Genomic DNA, 24,489 nt, shown 5'->3' on the forward strand with positions numbered 1-24,489 from the left:
AAGGGAAAACTGGCACATACCACGTTCCATATCTAAATTCATATACCCTCCCCCTCCAAATGCAAAAAACCCCAAAGAAACAAAAAAAAAACCCCACCAAGAACCACCCCTCCCCACCTCAACAGCAACAAAAAAACCACCCCAAAAAAAACTTGCCAATCAATCAGTTTGCTCAGAGACATGTCCTTAGCTGAGATTTAACAAGGAAAATTATATCAAATGCAGATTAGCCTGAGAGCAAATTTGGCTCCAGCATATACCAAAGATCAGAAGAAACTATGTAAACTTATTAGTAATCATTAAGCAAATGTTAGTAACTTCCCAGAATTTCCCCACACCAAAGTAGACACCCTCCCAGGAAGTAAAAAATGTTTTTTCTAAGATTGCTTCCTTCTTGATGACAAAAGACTACTCTTCTGTCAGCTCCAAACCCCAAACACCACTATGGCTGATCTGTATTTCTCTTAATACAGGTAATTAAGCAGAGTTATGTAAAGGGAACAATATTTCTTTGTTTCTGTTCTCTGTTTAGTTAGTTAGTTTTAATTTTTAAAGCACTGGCGCGAAACCAAAACTGAATAACTAGTATAGGAATTTCTAAGAAAGAAAATAATTCTTTCTTAAAGCCATATCTTAAGAAGTTATGGATTAAGAAAAGAAGGTATGACAATGAAGACTGTGGCTGGACCTGGAAATTACAAATGCATGCAATTAGACACTAAAACAGATGACTTCAGAGATAAATCAATATAGATTAAGTATTCATGAAAGTAATAATGGCAACAGCATTAAGAATAATATATGGAAACATATGGCATAATATGGTACTCTTGCCTGTCAGGACAAGAAGCTTTAAGTATTTGCCCTAATTAGTATTATTTTAAGCATCTATTAAGATATATGGAAAGAAAATAACTAAATCCCATAAAAAGAGAACTAAAAGAAAACAAAAAGTTTGCTTACTCTTCTTGACGCAAGTCATTAACGCTCCGATCTAGTGAGATCATATCACTTGCAACCATATTAAACCCAAACTCTTTAATGCTGGCTTGAATGGATTCTTTGTAATCTGGTCCTAAAACGTATGGCTTCGCTTCCTCTCCAGGACCACCAACAACTCCATGAGGCTCAGGCTCTTTGGGTTCAAAATTACCAAGGACTCCAGGTCGTAAAACAGGATCTCGGTAAACAAATGTCTGAGGCTTAAATGTGAGATACTGCCTCTGGATGATGTTTTGCTGTTTGTTATCACCACCACCATGATGATTTAGTTCATTTTTGGCCTTATTTTTCCTTCGAATGGATTCCAAGTCCACTTCCACACCTTCAACATGAGGCCAAGGTACCACAGGTTTGAACTTCTCATTTCCTAGTCCATGGTCTCCTTTGTTTGGCATGGGTCTGTTGGCTTCTTGTTCATCCTATATACACACAGAGAGAAACAGCAGTAGATCATACAAATTGATGACCCTTTATTTATTTAAATCCAGTACGTTAATGCATATTTAGTTGGTACTAATGCATATTTAGTTGGTACTAAGTATATGTTAAGCAAGAAGGGAGAAGTCTCTGTTAAGGGGCTCAATGCACACTTTTAACAAAAGCAACTGGCTGCTGGAGAGCATCACCAGCCATTGACCACACTTACCTTGATGAGCAGGTCCTGGAAATGGCCTAATGCCCAAAGCGTTCCCAAAGACCAAATACCCACGTAGGACATGTTAACTTGAACATAGTTCAGGCTGCACACCAAACTAACATGCAGGGAGCACTGATGAAGCACTTATGAAGGACAGGGTGGTGCAGAGGCAGCCAACACCGCAACACAGAGCACAGTCTCCTTGGGGCCACTCTTGGACACAGGGTGTTTCTGAGGCTATGTGTACTGGCTGCTGAGACTTCTGTAGGGTCTCAGTGGTTGCTAGATACAGCCTCAACATGTTTCTGCACTGGGAAAGCATGCCGTGACTACGTGTAATCTGGCACGGACATCTGCAGCAGTCTCAAGCCACGTCTAATCCCTACCCTTCACCCCTCCCGAACCCCCCTCCCCCGACTTGCTCCCACCAAGCTTTGCTCCCTTTGCCGCAACAGCAGCACTGTTTACTTAGAGCCATGAGGTAAGCTGAAGGCACTGGGGACAGCAGGCAAAAATGAGATGCAGCCCTGATCCGATCTGTTGCATGGCCACACAGACAGACCCGCCTGGGAAGCTGTGCTGGGGCTGAAGAGAGCTGCCACAGGCACTGGCACCGATACCTCCTGCATCCTTGTTTAAAACAACGTATACCGTTTGACAACACTCCTCCCTGTCTCCCCATCAAGAGGTCTGAAGTTCTCCCTGAGAAGAAAGGCTAGGATTTTGAAAACTGCTTGGTGTTTTCAGCGATGAGTGACATTGGTGGGGTTAGAACAAGGGTGGGTGATTTTGGAACAAACTTCTTGGACAGAAAGGCTCTGAAGAGTCCAAGTGTGAAGTCTCCAGAGTACAACAGCCCCACCCATGAACGCTCCCCAAAACATACAGTCACTGCTTTTTCCAATACTACTCTCCAAGAGGACAACAGGGAAAGATCTCCTGCTAAAATTATCTATTTGTGAACAGGCCAGATGTTAGATCACACCAAAATCTGAAGAGAACAATGCACACATTTTAGCAACACCTCACTACCTAGTCACAAATACAGAATCAAACACAAAATTGAAATCGGAAGGGTGTCACCTATTCAAACCTACAGGAGGCTGGGATAGCTTCACAGTTATACCCGGTTTCTCAGGGGTTCATCTAGTCACACCCTGAAAACCTCCAGTTTTCCTGAACAACTTGTTCCAGTTGTTCAATCCGTCTCACAGTGAAGGTATTTTTCCTCATACCTCAGTAGAAGTTTCTCATGTCATACCTAGCGATGACTGCCTCTTGCCCTTTCAGCGTGCACCCCTCAGAAGACTTTATTTCCATCTTCTCTGTAATCTCTCTTTTGAGTGCGAAAAGATGCAATTAGATTCCCTGTTAGACTTTTCTCCAGCCAAAGGAAGCCGAGCTCCTCTACCCTTTCCATGACCGTGTCATGTCCTGCAGCCCTGTAACTTCCCTAGCAGGTCTTTGCTAGGTCCTCCCCATTTGTTAACATCTCTCCTGTACTGGTCAGTGCAGGAGGAGAAACCAGACGCAGGCTTGTTAATGCTGTGTGTCTGGAAAGAAACCGCATCTCTTTGCTTGGTGGCTAAGCTCTCCCTAGTGTAACCCATCATGCAGTTTGCCTTTACTGTGGCAAGGGTGCAACGCTGACCCATGGCAGCGTTTAACTAAACCACACATTACTTACTAATGCATTACAGTATTTTCCTCACATATAATTCTACATAATAAAACTTCAGAAATAAAGAAAAATCCAATATAAAATATGTCTAGGTTAACATGGGAGTCAGACTGGCTCCAATTCAAAATAATAAGAGTTTATTCAAGAAACTTTCTGACCTTTCTGCTTGTTCTTGTTTAAATAGGGAAGATGTACAAAATGCAGAAGCATTACATTATTTTGTTCCTCCATCACCATTTTTTGAGGAACTAGAGTTTGAGCCAGAGTGAGAAAGGGAAGGATAAGGGCATGTGAAAAGTCACATTTTGCAAGGAGGTAGAAGGCTGCCATGGATCTAAATTAAGCCCTGAGAGGACTTTTGAGGAGAGCATCATCTCACACTTACCCTGGAAATCAAAAGGAATGCTTTATCACTCAACTGTCAGAACAGTGCTGAGGACTCAGCTCTTACCAACTCGCATCTAATTCCTGCTCAAAGTGTGGAGGCAGCTATAAAAGCCAACAAAATGGTGGGCATCATCAGGAAGGATGTTTAAAGAGAGCATAATTTTGACTGCATAAAATTTTGAGGCATTCATGTCTTCAGTAAGTGCCATCTCAAAAAGGAGTTGAAGGTGCCACAGAGTAGGGCAACTGGACTGAAAGAGAAGGTAGACAGATGCTTTGAGATAAGAGACCAGCATGGCTGGCCTTTCATTTTAAGGCTCTGCAGCTGGGAGATGTGATGGCTGAGAGGTATACAATTGACGTTGGGGAAATCGTGAAGGTGATGGATAAATTGAATGGAAACCCACTGTTTACCCTAAATACAAGAACTGGAGGCACTTGACAAAATTGATAAATCAACCAAAAAAATATTCTTTACACAGTGATCTCCTGGAATATGCTCAACAGGAGGCTGTGGAGAGAATGGTACAAACAGTTGCACAATGCATGAAACAGCGTGATGGATGCCATAAAAGGACTGGGCAGGGAGGTACCTTCTGAAAACTCTAATTCAACAGCTGTGGATTGGAAGAGTCCAAAGGGAAGGGAGTGTATAAAACAGCCAGGTTTACATGCTGTCACTCTCAGACACCATCCTGGATCACTAGTCTCAATCAGGCAGGAACTTCTTATGCCCCTGATCTGTATGAAATTAAATACCCTTTCATTCCACTTCCACTGCCTATAAAACAGTTATGAGCTTCCACTTAGTTCTTGCACTGAAACATAACAGTTTTCAAAGTAATGTCAGAGCTATGACTTACCTTGCATTACATTTAGCCCCAATATAACTGTTATGTACGATTTGCCTTATAATGCATTTATTTGCTGTTCCCTTCCAGATATTAAATATATTCTGTTTTGCAGGCCTTGGAAAATATTGCAAAAAACCAATAAAATTATACACAAACTCACAGACACACTCATTCACTTCCCTCCAATTTTTATGTACCTAGGACCGATATGATAGAAGGCATTAGTTGTGGGTTAACCCCTGCAGGCAGCTCAGCACCACACTGCTGCTCACTCCTCCCTCCCCACCCTGGCCACAAATCTACACCACAGCATCATATGGGATGCTATGAAGAAAATTAAGTCCATCTCAGCACTTTATGTGCATTTTTACAAAAAGAACTAGCAGTGTTTAAGTGTGTGGTGCAGAATACAGCTTCTGGACATCATTAATTTCTCCAGAGATAACAGAGACAAAGGTTTTTTCAAATACTCTCTGTAAAAAAAGCAAAGTCAAACCACAATCAAAGACCTATTTTGGTCATCATATAAGCCACAATGCCTTAGCTGGGTATTTCCAGAGCTGCTTCTCATCTATGAATTATAACCACCCCCCCTTTTTTTTTAAAATAAATTTAACGACATACCAAAAAACCTGAAGTAATTTTAAATCAGTGTGCCTCCCATTAAAAATTTGACTCAGCTAAAAATGTAGTATCAAATTTCATACCACATTAACAGTCAAACTGGAAGGCGTGCATATGAAATAAAAAAATAAAACCACAACAACCTTTCTAAAGTGGAAAAACAAGATAATCTTAAAATTATTTGAAAAACTTTGGAAGAGATAATTCAATGACAACAAGGTAAAGGGAGAGCTTGGAAGAAGTAAGCATGACATACATCTGCACACTGCACTTCTAGCTTGTCCAAAAATGAGGGGACAGGAGCAAAAAAATCCAACCAATCTGCAAATTCTCTCACATCTGAAGACAAAGAACAAAATCTCACTACATCTTTATAAAGGATAGACAGTAAGACGTTTACATAGAGTAATATAAAAAAAGATGTTTTCTCCACAGATTATTTCTATTTTTCTATAGGGCTAGATCTAGGATTTCCTGTCAGCTTTTCTAGCTTGAGTTCAGTGCATGCTGCTTTATTTTTTTAATGTTCTTCTCACTCCTTAGCGTATTATGTATGAGTCACTGCAATGGGTGTATCGGAAACAGTGAGATGATATAAATACAGTCAATCCCTGACATATAAAAAAAAAAAAAAAGGAAAAAAAATAAATTAGGTGGTATTTGGTATCCTTTTTGCAAATTAGGTTGTTCCTTTTTGCAAAAGAGAGGAATGCAATTAAAGGTATAGAGAACATAACCCTATCTCTTTTGAAACATGTTTCTAAATTATATAAAGTGAAAGGAAAAACTGGAAGAGGTCTTCATAGGGCTGCAAAATTGGTCAACCAGTAGGAGGACTGGAGTTGTAGGTGGCAAAACCCCTGCAAATATGAAAGTTGCATGATCTGCTTTTCTTTAGTCAACCAGTTTGAGACTGGCAACTCCCTAAAACTCCCTATGAAATAATGTCTGAATTACAAATTGATATTAAAAAAGTGGATTTGCTTCATTTCTAAAATGGAAGACCAGCACACTGAAAAACATTTGCTAATTCAAAGCAACGTCCATAAAAGCGACTTGCTCATCTAGACAAAAAAATCAATGAAGCGCAAAAAATGAAAAGGGGAACAATAAAGTAGAATCCAGTAGTATTTTCATTACCCAAGGATGCAAAAGGAAGTTAAAAAAAAGCCCTCACACACTCAGAATACACACGTTCATACCCACCTGATTAAAGAGATACTCAGCATTGTAATATTGTGGTATTCCTCATGAAAAAAACCACCTATAAAACCTGATACAATTTAATATTTTAGTAACCTAGGAGTCCAAACCCTACGTAGTTCTATTTTCTCCAGTCCAGCTTTTACCTTTCTTAACTCTTGGCTGCATCTACCCCACTGCACTTACCACGAAAGGCAAATACAATGTATGTTCTTCTGCCATAAGGAAGAGTTCAAGGACTTTTAACTAAGGATCAATCAATAGCTCTCAGAGCTCCGCTGATGCAAGTTTCTCTTCTATGCAAAACAGAATAATTTTGAATAGAACCTGTCACAGACACTCCAACAGAGACCACACAGCTATCAGTTTAGCAAGGATTTCAACACATTTATTTTGCTTTGTTTGCCTCAACTTAGTGCAGTCACACTCCTAGTTTATCAGAGAAAAAAGCCACTCAAGAGGAACGATATACAGCCTAGTATTTTCAATTATCGAAGTAAACAGGAGGGGATCATTTTAATTTACTCAGTTACCTTGTTTAAAAAAAATAATCAACAAAGAAAAAGGACTACAAGCTGGATTCACAGATTTCCTTTTTGACTAGACTCATGCAGGGAAGATACTAAAATAATGTCTGTTCTCAGCATGCTTCTAGCATGATTCTGCTCTACTAGCTAATAACCCTCAACATGTAGTCTGTTTTGGCTTACTTTGAATCATTATGTGTGGGTCTTACTTACCAGGTTACAGTTCAGGGCATAGATGGAAAAAACCAAAGTGCCACACTGAATTACTTAGTCCTGAAACTATTTTTGTGCCACATGATAGAAAAAGACTCCACAACACTTTTATGACTAAAAAACTGGAAAACTTCAGTATAAAGATCAAACACAGACAAAAAAGAAAATTAATTCATCCAACAATGCATTTCTGAATAAATGTCACCCTGGATACCCACTAACTCCAGAACAAATAAAATAAGCAATGATTCCCACAGCACAGTTGGTTGACGGTCAAAGGGACTCTGTAAGATTGCACACCTTTCACTTTCACCACCTGTGGTAACCTCCATCCAAGCAATCAGAAGTTGCAGCTGCTGCAGGCCCAGCCACAGAGGGAAAAGCAAGACCAAAAGCACACAGAGATGGAAAAACACAGCTTCTCAAACAAGGATAAACATTCCATCGCTTCAGAAAAGAATTAAAAAGCCCTTGTAAACCTTGCACAAGAAGTCTGTTTTGAGCTCCACATGCAGCACTGTCTTCAAGTCATGTTTTACAAAACCCTTCATCAAACAATTTCATCACAAGGCAACTGCATTGATTCAAATTAAGGCAGAAATCGGAGCAGGAAAATTCTTTTATCGTACATGAGCAGTGGCATTCAAGCCACCTGGCTCGAAAGGGGCATTTGCTGTCACAGTGCCTCTCTCTTGCTTTGGCTCTGTCTCTCAGTGTATTTCAGAGGCACTCCAAAGGTGATGGAGTGCATATTTCTGTGCTCTGTAGCTCCTACAGTGACTTTTAAAACTTGTGTAACTTAGAACAGAGCATTTACAGGAACTGTAGAAACACAGAGAGAAACAGAATTTCACACTAAATTGTAGAGAAAATTTGAAGTTTATAAATAAGTTTGTAAAAATAACAGACTGCTAAATCACTGTAATTGCATGCTTTGTGCAACTCAAGTGAAAAAACATCCTGTTGATGGTATATTTGTCACTAGCATTTCCAAGAAAACATATCTTTAAGTTAAGTTCTTATGTTCATAGTTGCCCTCAGTTTTGACAGATACACTGACAACATGAAAGTCCATTATGCAACCAATGCCTTCACTCCATAGCAGATTTTTGCTCCAGTAAATGTTCTAGGGGAAACTAAACATACTTAAACAAGACCTACATCATACCTATTAGGGCTAAAGATGTGTAAGTTGTGTTATGCCAACCTGGGATAAGTTTTGGTAGACAGAACTAACTTGACTATAGTTTTGTACCACACACACATTACTGTGATTTCATCTCCAACAAGCAAGTTGACAACCTGACAACATCAGTCTACTTTTTGGAATGTTCAACACAAAACTTAGTCAGAAGCCACTTATGAGCCACAAAGAAACCCCCAAACAATTAAAAAGAACTTTGGTGATCAAAACAAGCAAGCATTACACTATATGCTTAATTTATATATATATATGTGTGTGTGTGTGTATATTCTATTCATAAAAAAAATACATAACTGAAGTTTAACCAAGGTGCAAGGGCCACAGGCAGCTTTGGAGGAATGCACGTTCAGCATAGTTTTATATTGCTGTGTAATGTATTCCCACCTACACCTGAAGAATGAAAAAAAAAAAAATTTTAAATAAAACAAAGCAAGGCAACTTCCCCCTTCACTTGTTTCCTAGATTTCACAGCAGCTGTCAAGCTGACAGATATGCGATGCACTAGTCACTACCCTGCACCATCCTTTATCCAGCTTGCTTTTTCTTGTCCGATTTCTCTCAGTTCCCAAGTAGCTAAGGGAACTGTTCTGTCAGAGATAGATACCTGTAATAAAAGTACTAGTCACCAGCTCTCAAGAAAATCCTTATTCCCACTGATTCCTTATGTCCTCTCTGGTAAGGCAAAACAGGACAAACACTAGTAGTTACATTACACTTCTACAATTACAGAAGTAACTTAGTTTTCAATAGATACCAGCAGACCACAGTCATTCATATCAACTCAGCCCACTGAAAACAAATAATAATGTAGCAGTATCTCTGAGCCCCAAAATTACCTGAGTTAGCTGAGGTAAAACAACTTGGGGGACTAAGATCAACAATTTTCTTCTATTTTAGGGTTGACATTCTGGAGTTTGAATGCATTGCTTATAGAAAAGCAAGTGGCATGTTCAAAATTACAAAGGGCACATAACAAAGGAGAGGAACTGTTTGCAAAAATGTGAATCTGGCAACAGCTTGATGTTCTGCTATTATGAAGGAGTTTGTCAATTTAGCATTAAAGTTCTGAGTGATTTGCATTAATCTACACAAGTCTATCGCTGATTCAAAAACATTATAAAAACAAATTGTTAATTTTTAGACTCATGACTAGGTAACAATATTCACAAGCATCTGAGGTCATCTCTGCTGGTGTTTGAACTGGTGAGTAGAAGAAAGACACTGAGGAAGGTAAGGCTCAGTTTCTCAACTTTATTTTTGAAATAGTTACTGTTGCTGTAAGAGTTCCTTGGGCAAAGAGACCAACTAGCTCTTCCTGTCCTCTTTGATTTTTGTAAAGATACTGTCTACTTTGTCACAGCAGTAGCATTCATCTAGGACAGTGACTTCAGGCTATTGCTGCAACTGCCATGGTCTGCAGCCAGCATCTCACAAGGTCATCGCATATAAAGTTGTATTAAGCTATCGAAGCCCTCAGGTAATAAATCACATGGAGACTGCTTCCACCCCTTGTCCTTCCCTTTTATTTTTGGTGGCGTATCTGTAAATATAAGTCACTCACTCCAATATTCAAATTTTTAACAATGTGAGAATACTTATTTTCAGTTGAAATAATTGATTGCCCAGCTATTTACCTAAAGGGCAATGCCATAAATCCCAAGTTTTACCTGTTTACCTGCAGAGTACCTTGTTTAAAGATACATATCCATATTTAGGTTAGCCAGTATGATACCCATCTAAGTATCCCATTTAAATGAAATTATTCTGTTGCGATATTAGCTTTCACTTGCAAGGGCAATTTGTCTGAACTAATGATGCTTCTGTCACCCTCTTCGGCCTTGCTATGCACTTATCACTTCAGCTCCTGCGGAGCAACACAATCCTGCTGCAAGTGCTGCTTCTGCTTTACTGCTTTACCCCCTGCCCTTGCTCCTACACTCCCTTTTCTGATGTCCCCACTCTCCCACAACCTACTGCTGTATATGTTCCTCCTCCTGGAGGAGTCTGGATCTTCTATAAATGTAATGGTCACACTCATATGCATCTGGTCCAGACTAAGCAACTTTGCTTAGCAAAGTTCAGTTACCTTCATAACCAGCAGAGACTACCAGGAGACCTGGGCCAGTGTGCTTTGTGCCAGATCCACTCTCTTATCGGGGATGCCACTGGCCACCCAAAACTTGCAAACTTCTCTGTCTCTCTCACCGTCAGTGAGATTTAAGAGTATAAGAAGGACAGTGGGGACATGGTCTATCTTACATGATGATTCCTTAGGAGAGGTGCAGTACTTCTCAAATTCCTGCATGACAGGCAATTTCAGAGTTAGATTCTACCTGACTGGAAGCAAGTAAAAATAAAGACACTGAGTGCTTCGGAACAAATTACTGTCAAAACCAGCAGTCTTTTATTGTCCTCATTTTTACCGGTACTCAGTGTGTATGGAGTATCAAATCAATTCCAACTTGCCTCTGTTGTTGCCTGAGATTCAACCCTTACTCAGTTTTTACACATCCCCTCCATCCATTCCATACTGCTACATTCCATACAAGTCCCACTTGTAGTCCAACAGTCATGCTGTGTGAAAGAAGTCTTGTCAGAGATCCACATCACTCAAAACCCCCACTTAAGAGATGCCCAAGAGCTTTGTGGAGGTAGCCACAAGCAATGCACCTCTTCTTGCAGCTCTGGAGAGGAACACGTAATCTGGGATAGTAATTAAGGAGATCTAAAATAGAAAGGCTCAGATTAATATCTGTTTATTCCAGTATTTATGGTATTAAGTAGAAGCTGCCTAACTTTATAACTTAAGGCTAGTTTAAAAGCAGGCAAAATAGCCTCTTATTGTTAAGATTGCAGTAATTTTCAAGTAACGCAAATATTCCTACACTGAATCATAAATGAAGCTGCTGTATTACCTCAGGTGATGTTATATTTTAGTGTCTCCCATGCTGCAGAAACAGAAACATGTAGGCACTAATAGCCTGTGCAATTAAAACAGAACACCAAACCACATTTGTAGCTGCTTGCTGCAGAATAATAAAAAACTTGTTAGAGGACCCTGGATAAGACAGAAGTATGATCCAGAGCCTACTAGATCCTCTCCTTACAGAAAGCACACCAAAGATGACAGAAAGGCTTTTAAACTTAGAACAGCAAGAATCAATTACAAGCTTATTACAACTGGAATAATCAACATTTTCCGTAGAAGAAAGCCAAAGCGATCAAGCAGGGACAGAACATAAACAGAAGAACATAAAAGCAACTATCTCCACTGCATCTTTTCAGGAGTTTCTGCTGCTTGTTAATTAAGTGGCTTTCTCTGTTGCATCAAAGTGCAATTTCTCTAGTTCCCAGGAAACCAGAAACCACAAGAGACCACACGCTTTCCTTGCCTGCACGGATCCTGGCCTGCTCTTCTTAACGGAATGTAACAACAAATCCAGAAAAGACAAATATTGTACATCATACAGGGTAGTCAGTTTAGGTCAAGTACTTAAGACTGGTCTAATCAATGACCAGCTGACTCCGAGACTCTGCTTCAACTCCAAGAAGCTGCCATCAACTGCTTTCAAATGCCCATAACTTTCATTCTTTCTCTGCACAACAGACACATTTCTACATACTGCAGCCTGTATTGTCATTAGCATGTATTTAGCATGGCATTTCAACTGTAGAGCATTATCCACAGTAATTCATTCTCAAACAAAGACTGCAGTGACGCAGACCTCCAAGCCAACAAAAAAGCACCTGTTCAGTGTGTTTATCTTCAAATGTACCATATGGGTTGCTATATCATAAATGAGACTCCACACAAATTTAAAAAGAAAGAAAATATAACTGATTTGTATGCTGGTTGACTCACTTCATGTTAAACTCAGCCATTTAAAATATTTTATTGTGATTTAGTTGTTCAGAACACTGTTATGATAACAGCAAAGACCCATGAAGAGGCCAAAGAGCAAGTAAAGCACCAAGCCCTGGGGCACAGTTATTCTACTGCAGCATCAGGGAGAAAAAGCTATCCCAGGTAAGCAAAGCCCACCAGACACTGACCCCTATCTTTCTGAAAAAAAGACCAGCATCTTGTCCAGTCTTGTGAGTGGAGACTCTAAAGGACCCAACTGCTTTCAGTTTTCCTCTTCTTCCTGAAGCAACTCTCCACCCGAAATCTTAGATATCAAGTTGCATCTACTCACACAAAGAACACTTACTGCCTAGAAAAGTAAAACTTGTTTTCTCTTAAAACCTTCATTAAAATAATTCTTTTTCAACTTAAACTGGAGGCAATCCATGGGGTGCCTTGCTGTGCAAGGGGTTCAGCAAGGTGACTCGTTCCTTAAGCAAATGCACCAGCTGCTATAGGTATTGCAGGAGGAGCAAAGCTTTAGATGAACTGACATATTCTAAATAAAAAGTGCAACAAACTGTCTTCTAGGGACACAGCCAACCCCAGAAAAACATTTAAGCAGATGAAGGCTGTGGGAAGTCTCCAAATGCTCAGAATTCTGGCTGGCTCTAATCAATATTATCATCTCTCATTTCTGTAAACATTTCTTGTTATGTATTTTGTTCAAATGCAACCTTCTGTTCCCCTTTTAATTTCCCTCAAATTTCCAGTTTTGTTTACAGTGCTTTGGTTATGATGGTGCCAGTGCTTACCCTATTTTAGAGGGGTAGAAGGTGGAGGCAAGATTTTTTCTAACTCTTTCTTCTAGACAAAAGCTGAATATCAGGAAATCCCTTCTGAAAAATGGATTGCAGAAATGCATGGCAGAAAATGCAGGATTTTTTTCCCTGTCTCCCTCCAGGTGATTAGGAGTACATCTGCACACGGCTATGTGGTTTGGAGCAATGCTACGCATTCAATCAGATTTTGAAAATGGTGCTTAACGGCTCACATAACACATCTAGAAAACAGTAAAATAATCAACAACAACAAAAAAACCACCCCTAAGTCTGCCCTTGAACTTGCACACAAGGGCTTCCGAGTCAAGTATCAGATGCTTTCCCCCATTTTCTCTAAGCTTTTCCTAACAGACATGCCTTTGGACATGTAATACAGAACATTCCACAACCATAAGATAGATTTTTCTAATGTAGCCTGATAAATTGAAATCTGTGATTTTTTAATAGAAGAGACTTTCAAGTGAAGAACAGCAAACCACAGTGAAGATAAAGGCTTTTATTATCACACACTTACAACAAAATTAATCAGAAGCATACTTAGGCTATAATAAATTGCTTCATAATAATTCGACTAACCACGACCTTGCTGGCCTACGAGCTTTCTCCCCAGGATACATGGAAAAAGCGGAGCATACCATAGTTATACAACTGTTCACAATTTTTCTCTCTAAGGGGATTTTATAAATGACTGACTGGAAAATTCTGAGTATTAAGAACAAATTGCACAATTCCTTAAGACTTCATCTCCTTTGGAGCTGACTGCAAGATGTAAAAGGGCCTCCAGATATCAGGTCTTTGTCTATGACTCCTGGACTATTTCTTCCCTTCTTCAGAGAAAAAGATGCATTGATTTTTCATCTGAGTTTTCTATCTTTCTCTGTATTGCCAATTAGAGGCTAGCAGGATAGCAGACACTGGTATTAGATTAGTAAAACGGTATTCACACAGGAGAGCAGGTCCTGCTTTTTAGCTTAAATGACCTCCTTCCCTTGTAGATCTCTAAGACTATGCAACTTTAACAATTAATAAAAATTAAGAGCAAACTATCGTGAATACCTGAAAATAAATCCAATATTGTATTGATACCTTGCCAATTTACTATATGCTGATGCATGTAGTTTAACTATTTATACACTAGTATTCTACTACTGCCACATGCACATGCTTTCAAGTGCTTGGCAAACAATTCCAATAGTTACTGCAATCAAATGGAAGAAAAACAAACAGCCATGAGGATGAATTATTTCACTGCAATATTGCCATAATCCAGAACGCTGTCACTTCGATCACTAAGACCTTCCCTCTGGTACTTCCTCATCTCACTTGCGCGCTCTGTGATCTTCAGCTGCATCGCCTTGTCTTTTGTCTCCAGCGTGCTGGTCTCATCCAGTCCTGTTACACCTACACTCAACGCATTGCCACAATCACCGAGATCCTTCTTCCACAGCCCCTAATGGTTCAGCAATAACAAGCTATCTCTTTCCTATCCCCAAAACCTCTTTCATCTTTTTCCCCGCAGAGAAGTTGTGCCCTCCAAGGTGAAAGGCTTAAAACACAGCATCACTGAAAAGGTTTAGTACAAGATTTGTTCTTGTCACTACATTTCAACATTAAATGAAGCTTGTGACCTTTCTAGTTGAGTCATTGCTCCTTTCACATTCTGTCTCACGCCAGGAATATCCTTCATTTTATGCATATGTTTGAATGAGATCTTAAAAATAGAACTCATGTTTATTCATATGGACATTAAAGATTCCTAAGGACTTCTAAGATGTCCTCTGTCCAGCTTCATTTCCTTCCATAAAGGAAGGATTATTCTCCTTTTCCTGTGTAGTAGTGTTACACAGAGGACTATGAGGGGGCAAGGGTTTTCATTCTACGAAGACCAAATTCCTTTTAGGAATGTTCTCGGTTGACTAAGGAAAGAAAGACGAAGCTGTTTCTTTTGGACTTAAACAATCAAAATTTAAAGTAGTCAAATTTTAAGCTGTAGAGATAAGCAGGTAAAAACAAGCATATGCTTTGAATTAAAAAAGTAAGAGACCAAAAATTTACAATTTATAATCCATAACTTTGCTATTGAAAATATCCAACTTCTATTACTGTTCCCTCCAGAGGGAAAAAGCCTCAGAAAGAAACAAAAACTACCATCAATCCTCATGTTCTAAGCAGCTGAGGATAGCTTTTCTGGCCCTCCAGGCATCAGCTATGAACAGTGTGCTCGTTAAAGCCCGCAGAGGAACTTCATCCTTGTTTTTCAATCATCCGAGACAGATGGATATTTAAAAATCATACATTTGTTTTATATAGCCCAGCAAGTAAATGACATTTACAATACAATAAATCCATCGCTGATGGACACACTTGATAAGGGATGCAGGTTTCTGTGCTATATTTTGTCTGCCTCAATTTTTAAAGACACATACGTCAATCTCATTTCATATTTCTTGCTATTAAGAAGCAAATTCCATGATTAGATTTTCATTTATTTTGAAATATTACCATTCTCAAGCTTTACAACAGCCTATTTCTGTCTTCTTTTTTTAAACTGCATTTCACAATTTGATCAACCCTACCATTTTGAAAGCTTTTTCAAAGATACAGCCAGCTGTAACAAAAAGCTGCATTGTATGAAAATGACATATACAGTCTAAAACCTGTTTCTGAAAGTTTCAACTGATCTCCCAGAAGATTTCAGAAATTCAGAGTATTTACGTAAGTACCTTATGTCAATGCCTGACTAGATAAGTGGGGGAGAAATCATTTGTTATGATCAATTGTGTTCTCCATCCCATCTTTCCCTGACCTTTCATTCCCGTATCTTTTCTACGCAGGGTATTAAATAAAATCTGTGTGGTATTTGCCAATAATGAGTTATATTTTACTGAATTGTTGAGGTGAGGTAAGTTCTTATGTGTCCTAAATGCTTAAAAAAAATAACAACACAATACATATATCTGAGGTGTAAGAAGGAAAAAAGATCTGAAACAATAATTATTAAGAACCAATTTATTGAACAGATAAATCAATCTTAGTTAAATTGACTACTCTTTCTGTGACAGCTAGTGACATTACTTGTTTTGCTGTGAAGTAAACATGATGAAAATCAAAACCTATTTTCATAGCTTCGCTCTAGAAACCACATCACACATGAGTACAGCCAGGTTCTTTGCATCTTTTAGATACCCAGCAAGAATACTATAATATAATCCACAAATTTCTTCAAACAGACTCCATTGAACCTGTCTGCTCTCCACTATGGTTACCAGCCTTGCACTTAGCTCCGCACTCTCCACGCAGCATCATTTGAGTATGGAAGTCACCATGCTCATGCTGAGACCACAAGACCTAGTGGAGGGGCAGACACGCTGCACCTGGACTTCAAGAAATGGACTGCCTTGGCATTTACTTTGTTAGTGCAGATGATCCACAGTGCTGCCAGCAACCTAGAAACTGTCTGAGACTAACATTCAAAACATTACTCTCAAAGACGACTTTGGGAACTGACATCCTACTGCTTTCTCTTAATGTGGCACCAAGGATCAGCCTCCATAGCCCTGAACACCTTCCAAAGGACCTGCCTAGACCTTTCCATTTCCAGCTCAGGTACACTCCGGCCAGTATTTCTGACCACATGTCTGGAGAAGGAACATTACCCTTCTGTATGCACTGATACCCTTGCCATTGGACTGTAGCATTCTACTGTTTAAATCATTTGGCATACAACACACACAAAGAAAGATACATGAGGATCCTTCTTGTTTGCAATGAAAGGAAGTCAGTGTCTTCAGCACCACGCCTAACTGCAGGACATCCCCACCATCCAAAGTGCACAGCAAAGAGGCATTTCTCTGAAGCACTGTAATCTTGTCAAAACTTGTCCAGTCCTTTTAAACATTTTTGGTATGAAATCATAAGTCTTGGCAATTCAGACTCTCCATGTAAGTAACAAGAATGGAATTTTTGTTAAAAATTGATCTCAAAATGATGGCGAGTCTTTCCTCGGGTTATACTTGCCCCAGTAATGCTGTTCCCAGCTGGAGCTATTTCTACAAGCCCTAAGTATGCATGCTCCTGGTAGGCTTCAAACAGAGCTGCTAATAACTGCATTTACGAAAACTGTGCCCTTAACTTACTGCATCTAACACAGAAAAAAATATTAGCAAACAATGCTTGTGATCTATCCAGTTCATTAAATGGGTGTTTAAATCGGAATGCAGTTTGCTAAGTCAAGACCTTTATGTGCTAGTCTTGCACTTTAACTGCTAACAAAGAAAATTTTGTAAAAGCCTGTCAGGAAACTAGCTTCTAAAGGCTTCTGCGGTCCCCATGAAAGAGAGCCTGTTTTCTCTAACAGGGTAAAAAGCTGGCCAGCAGCTGCAGAAAGAAAAGTCAGTAAGGCAGTTCATACTTATGTCTGGCTGGGGAGGCAGTGCCTCCCAAGGGGAAGAACTGCAAAAGAAGAAAGATGTCAGTATTTCGATCTTCAGTATGAAAGAGAAGCTACACGCATAAGCCATCAAATACCAAAGAAGGGTGAAGTGGCAGATGTACCAGGACAGGACAGTAAACAATATAGTTTTGTTTGCTATACATCAAAACAGAATCAGCAAAAGAAGCCCAAAAATCCACAAGTAATGTATCTAATAAAAATACAAAATAAATAAAATCCACTGTATTTTGCTACCTTTCAATAACCTGCAAAGCTATTACATTGAAAAGGATAAGGAAAAGCAATATAGAAGAGCCTCTTCTGTAAGAGACAATACATTCACACGGTTGTCAATCAAGCCAATCTTACTACTGTCATTAATCAGTCACCTTTCGGGATGAGGTGATTTCTTTTTTAAAAGTTCTCACACACAAGTGACAACAGCATAACATAAGAGGGATATGCTCTGTTTAGAACCCTCATATGTGAGTTACCCAAATCAACATTTTCTCAATACTTTATCATACAATGTAGACTTGGACAAATCCTCTTAAGTTCAGACACAGAAAATCAGACTGAGTCACCAACCCACTAGACAGTTCCAGTAAACTGAAACAAACAAAAAAGCAAAACAAACAAAAGAAACCCATAGAAAAAAAACAACCAAGAAACCCACTCTTTTTTTTTAAATTACAATTAAACAGTTCTACAGTTTTAAGTCTCATGGCAAACCAAAAATATCAGGAACAACAATGACGAGGTGTCAGTGTGCTCTTTGGTGAAATTGACAGAAATATCCAACTAGATATAAAAAAACCCAACAAACTTGCACCATGAGAATGGCCAAACAGTGGGACAAGTTAGGCAGAGCGGTTGTGCTGTCTCCCTCCCTGGAGGTTTTCAAGGCCCAGCTGAGCAAAGCCCCGGGCAGCCTGTCTGACCACACAGCCGACCCTGCTTTGAGCAGGATGTTGGACTAGGGATCTCCTCAGGTCCCTTCCAGCTTGAATAATCCTATGACCTTACGCAAGAAATTTGGATAACGTTTCTGACATCATTAAAGTTGAAATTTTTGACTTTTCAAATCACTTAAAAAATGTAAAAGCTTAAGAATAAGCTACTATTCAGCCTTCCATTTTTAATTATTTCAACAGAACGTAAACAGCAGAAACTCTGTGCATCTCTTTAGCAGAGAGCAGCTGAAAGCCACAAGTAATAAAAGTCACTTTAGACATAGTATTTTACCTGGAAACAGCGTATTTCCCTTTTGTTTAGTATGGCATTTCCAGGTCTATAATTCTTTACAGTATGACAACTGTAGATTTGTAAAGGAAGTCAGATTTAGGTAAGATGTGGCAAAAAAAAAAAAGAAAAAAAGCCACTTGCCTACTCTTCCTACTGAGTAAAGGGACTCAAGGTTGAATTTCCTATTTTATTTAAAAAGCAAAGTTTGGAAGACTTCTGAATGTCAATACTATGATGCATTACACTGATGTTTATCTTCTGAAGATTGCAGATATACAGTAAAACCTGAAGGTTTTATTTTTCATCTCTGCTGCGAGGTGAACTGTGGAATATGAATTTCAAGAAGCACCTAGCTCTTGCAGAAAATTAATAAAACCTGTATTTTTTAGCTGCTGCAGATGAGCTGCCTTTACATTTTTTGTTTTTGCTAATTTATTTTGGATTTAAACTTCTGTCTTATAGGTGCCAGATTTGTCAAGCTGTTGTTCCAGAGCAGGATGGCTACATTTCTACAACCAGTTTACTTTTCCACTAAGCATTTTTGTCTTGCCTGTGTTCAACGCAAGCACCTTTACAACTACATGCTGAGCTGGATCAAGGACTCCCCACAGACAGCTGTGCAGGCAAGCCAAATGAATTTGGCGTCCATAAGGAGGGTGAACACCAGTGCTGAGCTAGTTCAAAACAGGAGTGTGGAGAAAGAAAGAAAAAAAAAACAAAACAAAAAAACTGCTTGAACTGAGGGGTAGCTGAAAAACGATTGAGGAGAGTGCCCTAGTAGCAAAACGCACAGAACACAGCTGCCTCCCCCGGCTGTTTAAAACCACTGCCTGCACATAGGACATAGGCATCAAGCAGAGAGACAAGGGCTGCACAGCCCTGCTCCTCCCAAGTGACTTCCAGCCCTCCTCAGAGCCCTCCTCGGGACCTCTGCAGGGCACTGGGAATGAAGAGGTACCTGCGGGCTGGCAGGTACTCAAGCAGCTGCCCGACTCAAGAGAGGGTTTTGCTTCTTTTGTACCTTTAAAACTAAACAACACAACCAAAAAACCCCTAAACAAGCCAACAAAAAACCCTCACAAAACCACCCCCAAAACTCAGCATGCCTCCCTAGACCTTTCCCCTCCCTCGGAGGAGCCCCTCGCTGTGCAGAGGAAGCAGAGGCATACAGGCGGCACGCACTTCTGTCCCCACTGGCCTTCGGGCCAGACGCTCACGGCACGCTAAGAGCATCAGAAAAAAATGCGCAGGCTTGCCCAGTCCTGTGGTTTTCTGAGTCACCATGCCCAGATCCCATCTCAGAAATAATCCAAATGTTCCTATGCAGGGCAAGCCTGTAGCAGTAAAACACACTATTTCGGGTGGGCTGGGCAATAGCTGCTCTTCCCCTTCCCAAGGCACCCAGGACTGTTCTTAAGGTGTTTCCTGTGGCAAATGTTAATGGTAATGCAGGAACACCGCTATGCTCTGAACAAAAGGGTGCTTCTGTTTAATGTTCTTAGCAGTATGAACCTCCCTTTCTTCTTCTAAAGCAAAGCTACAAAAAAGATTATTTTCACTTGTACTACAGAATTATGGAGGCAGCTGCATGTTCTTAAATTGTGGGAGGAGAAGGAAGACGTGCGTAACTGGTGGTTGCCCTGCACTTCTCCCTTTTCAGGAAAGCTCCAAGCCTCAACAGAGTTCTCCTTAATATATATATATAAATGGTGACTTTTCACCGCATGATGAATTGAACACGTATTTCTAGATCTCGAGTACTACCTTTTCCTTAGCAAATGCACCCAGATGTCAGGCAGCACTCCCTTTTACATTAAGTATTTTCTCACTCTTGGATCCAATGCTTTATGCCACTATAGCTAGATAAGAAAGGGTATCAGGAAATGTGCCACTCTAGTGCTGGCCACATTTCTTCAGTCTACAGACAAAATAAATCAAGACAAGTAAAGAAACCAAAACTTTAAAAGCAAAAATGTATGAAGAGAAAGGAACGCTGCAGAGCGTAACATGCATTGGGATAAAACCAGCACTGGTTATAAAACATTACAGTTGCCATAACTGGTCTTTTTAATACAGTTTAAAGTTTCTTTGAGTCCTATAGCTAATACAGTGTAAAACCACTTAAGCAACATCAAGGTCTGACAAAATTAACAAATGTATGTGGGGGACAAAATGGACTTTGTACAGGGAAGTTGTTGGGGTTTGGTGTTAGGCTATTAATAGATCTCCTAAATACACTCTGCTGGAGGGTTTCCATTTGTAAAGCCAAAGTGATATACAGAAAATCAGCTACATGCAGTTACTTACATACAGGAATATTTTATGGGTTCAGCTCTAAGACACTGATACTGTATCTGAAATCTTAACTTCCTTATCAGTAAAACTGATCTTAAATATAAATTCCCATGCATTTTAGTAAATATGTAAAAAATACATAGCTCCAGACTTAGAAAATCTCAAGTTTGAGAATGAAAAAAGATGATAAAATACAATTATTTCTCATATGTGAAAACATTCTCACTGATGTACATTTTAAGGCATCAGAGTCAAGATTATTCAGTTAAGCTATTAAAATGTATTTTTAAAGCATCAACCTAAAAAGTATAACAAATTCTGCTTGCAACATTATGACGTTGGCAACATTAAGTAGTACATTATGGTTGTTAGATAAACCAAATTAACAGATATAAGTTCTGCTTGTTTCTTAGAAATTAACAGCTGTGAACCATTCCTGAAAATTAGGATTGCTGGGATTAGACAGTAGACTGTATTTTGACAAGATATCAGTACATACTAAATTCTTGCAAATACCGTGCAAGATAAAACCAGCTCAACCTGTTCAAGCTGCCTCTCCTCTGCAGCAACGCTAACAGGCTTTAAGTCAGTAAAAAAATTGGTGCTTAGCATTTAAGGCTGCGAAGACTTCTTTAATTGTAGACATGAATTGTAGAGTTTAAAATGAAACAGGTCTTAGCATTTTATAGCCTGTGACAAACTTGTTAGAAGATAGATTGCCCAAGCTATTACAAAGGATAAAGTCAAGACAAGTAGTCTGATCATTTATTGTTCTTCCTTACTTCCAGATATCTGTATCACTTAGTATCTTACTGCAGTGCAAGAAAACTCTTAAGCTATTGAACAGTGGGTTGTGAGAATAAGCCTGATGAACTCCCCAAATTCCCACAAAGAACAAACAAGGAAAAAAAAACTGACCGGGGAAAAAAAAAGAAACAAATGTAAGTATTCATACTTCAGCTGAGGGTGAGACATAGAATAAGAACCTGGAAAAACAAAGATCAATGAACCTCATTACAGTAACATGGACTTGGGCTGGCTGCAGTCAATCAATAATCACCATCAAGCTTCCTTGTAAGGATCCAATCATACCTTCATCACTCCATGCAAACATAAGGACTGTTTAGAAAAAGTTAGTTTTATTAAAAAATATACCTTACTGTTTTGAGTAAATATAAACCTATGTTAAGATCTGATCTGAAAATCAGTGTCTTGCACGCCTTACTGTAAGCCCAGCAGCCTCTCTGTTCTCAGCTTAACAGCAAAAACATAACTAGGTACCTCTGATTACCGGCAGTCCCTGTGTGCATTTCGCCACACACAGGCATGCAAGTCAGCTTGGGTTTAGAAATTACGCGCCCCTGGGAAATATCGCCAAAACAAACACCTCCCAAAGAGGCACAAGGCCTCTCTCAACCACAAGATCTATATGTGAATCGGAGAAAGGGGACGTAGGACAGATGAAGCGTGCTCAAGGACAGCAGATTTCAAAGAATTTTAATTATTTTTAAAGTAGGCCACCCCCCAGGACATATCCATTTCATCCAGAAAAATTAATCCAGCCTGCTCCCTGCCATCCTCTTTTCCCAGGGCCCCTCAGGCATACACAAAGATTAAAGGCTACATGAACTATCCTGGCAGTCTGCTCCCTTTTATCACAACAGCTTGACAACTCCCCTGTCATCACCAGGCTTAGTAGAAGATAATAACAGGAGCAAAACTTGTTAACTCCCCCAGAAGTGACTGACTTGACTATTCATAGAAAAGGTAAGTCTGCTTTCTAATATGGGGACCCTGTCTTAGAGAGATTCCCCCACCTCCGTTTCTCTACATGAAATAATGGGAACGGTATGGACGCTTAGGACACCTACTCACTGCCCTGTGTATGAACACATACATTGCCAAAGCTGGACCAGAGTAACTGTTTGCCCCAGTCTGGATTCCAGTGCCATGGACAGCTGCTCCCCTTGAGGATGCTTTTTCTGCTGGCGACCCTGAAGGAGAAGCTCACACCTGGACCTGCCCAAAGAGCTCCACAGCCTCCCTGTCAAGTCAACACTTCTTGTACTATTCACATAAAAATAAGCAAGTGTTCAAGGCCAATATTTTAGATTGGTATTGGAAAACAGAGAGGGATAGAAGACACAAGGACTTAGATGCCGAGATCGCACAAATGTATCCCAGAAACTAATCTGCAGTCTTACTTCACCTATCCAGGGCTGGAATACCTCCACAGAGAGTACTCAAGACCACTTTACAAAGTGAGTCTCATGCCATATAAGTATCTTATATTGAGTGAAATATTAGCATTTGGAGCTGAGAATCTTCAAAAAGTGACACAAGAGGCAACAGGAGATTCTTCTCCCTCACCAGCAGGAGCTGAGGCACAGGAAACCCACACACCATCCTTCTGGACTTGAGAGCTGCTGGCTAAGAACTCTCTGATCAGAGGCAGGTGGTACACTTAGACATAATCACTAAAAGCTCATATTCCATCAAAAGAAGTAAATAACAAAACCCCTCCACCTCCCACCCTTTTCCACCTCTGCAGATTACAGATACCATTTTTAAGCTAATCACTAGTGAAGGTCTCGGTTCTGTGCAGGAGGAACATACTTCATAGAGGGAAGGGAAATAAGGGTGTAAAACGCAGAAGAGGTGAGAAAAACCCAAGATATTTCATAGTTGCTGTTTAAAGCTTATCAGAGGCTTTGGTGTGTTAGAATCACTGTGGGAGATGGATTACCCAAGCCAGAGCAGGTGAAGCAGTCTAAGGTGCATGATAAATGCATCATTGACACATGCATGGCTTATAAAAGACATATATTATGAGCCTTGAAGAGCTGACTTCAAGGCCTCATTTAAGTGAAAGTGTAGCAAATCTTATTTCAAGACTAGAGCATGTAGAGAACAATTTATTTTCTCTGAAGAACACATTACGTCAATATTGTCTTTCTTGGTCTTCCTTCCTCAATAGGAAGGATAGAAAACTCATGACATTACCATCCCAGATGCTTTTAAGAGGTAGCTTGGTTACTTTTTTTGGTTTTGGATCAAGATGTTATTACAGATGAGGCATTTTCTACAGCCAGTTTAAAAAAATAAATACCTTTTTCTTTGACATATCTAGAATTCTACTAGCTCAAAATAAAGACATTGCTTAAATATCTCAAATCCATAAAGATAGGAATTGAGAAATAAAATGGGGTGCTGCTAGGCTTCAGCCCTACTGAAATGCTATTCCTTTTATAGTCCTACTTAAAAAGGAAATCTTTTACTACAGGTTAAAACCAAAGGAAATTTTAATCCCCAAGTTGTGACAAAAATGTTCAAATATGAATAAAACCACTATATTAAATTTCATTAAAAATATTTTTTTTCTAAAGCACACTATTTAACATAATACTTTCTGCCTTATTAAAAAAAATAATCAACTGTATTCAAAGTCAGAACAGTTCCTGCTGAGCCATTTTCATTGCCAATTTTTTAAGACAACAAA

The 24,489-nt window shown here is 39.5% G+C and overlaps 1 protein-coding gene across 2 annotated transcripts in view; it reads right to left on the bottom strand.

Moving 5' to 3' along the window:
* Positions 1–24,489, bottom strand: part of GALNT7 (polypeptide N-acetylgalactosaminyltransferase 7) — a 75,444-nt gene that overhangs the window by 42,274 nt on the left and 8,681 nt on the right. For both annotated transcript variants that reach the window (XM_040589006.1, XM_040588996.1), the window contains exon 2: positions 964–1,421. In XM_040589006.1, the coding sequence (XP_040444940.1) occupies positions 964–1,421 (458 nt within the window). The remainder of the gene's footprint in view (positions 1–963; positions 1,422–24,489) is intronic.

The sequence above is a fragment of the Falco naumanni genome, chromosome 1 (genome assembly GCF_017639655.2).
Source record: "Falco naumanni isolate bFalNau1 chromosome 1, bFalNau1.pat, whole genome shotgun sequence".
Classification (NCBI taxonomy): Eukaryota; Metazoa; Chordata; class Aves; order Falconiformes; family Falconidae; genus Falco; species Falco naumanni.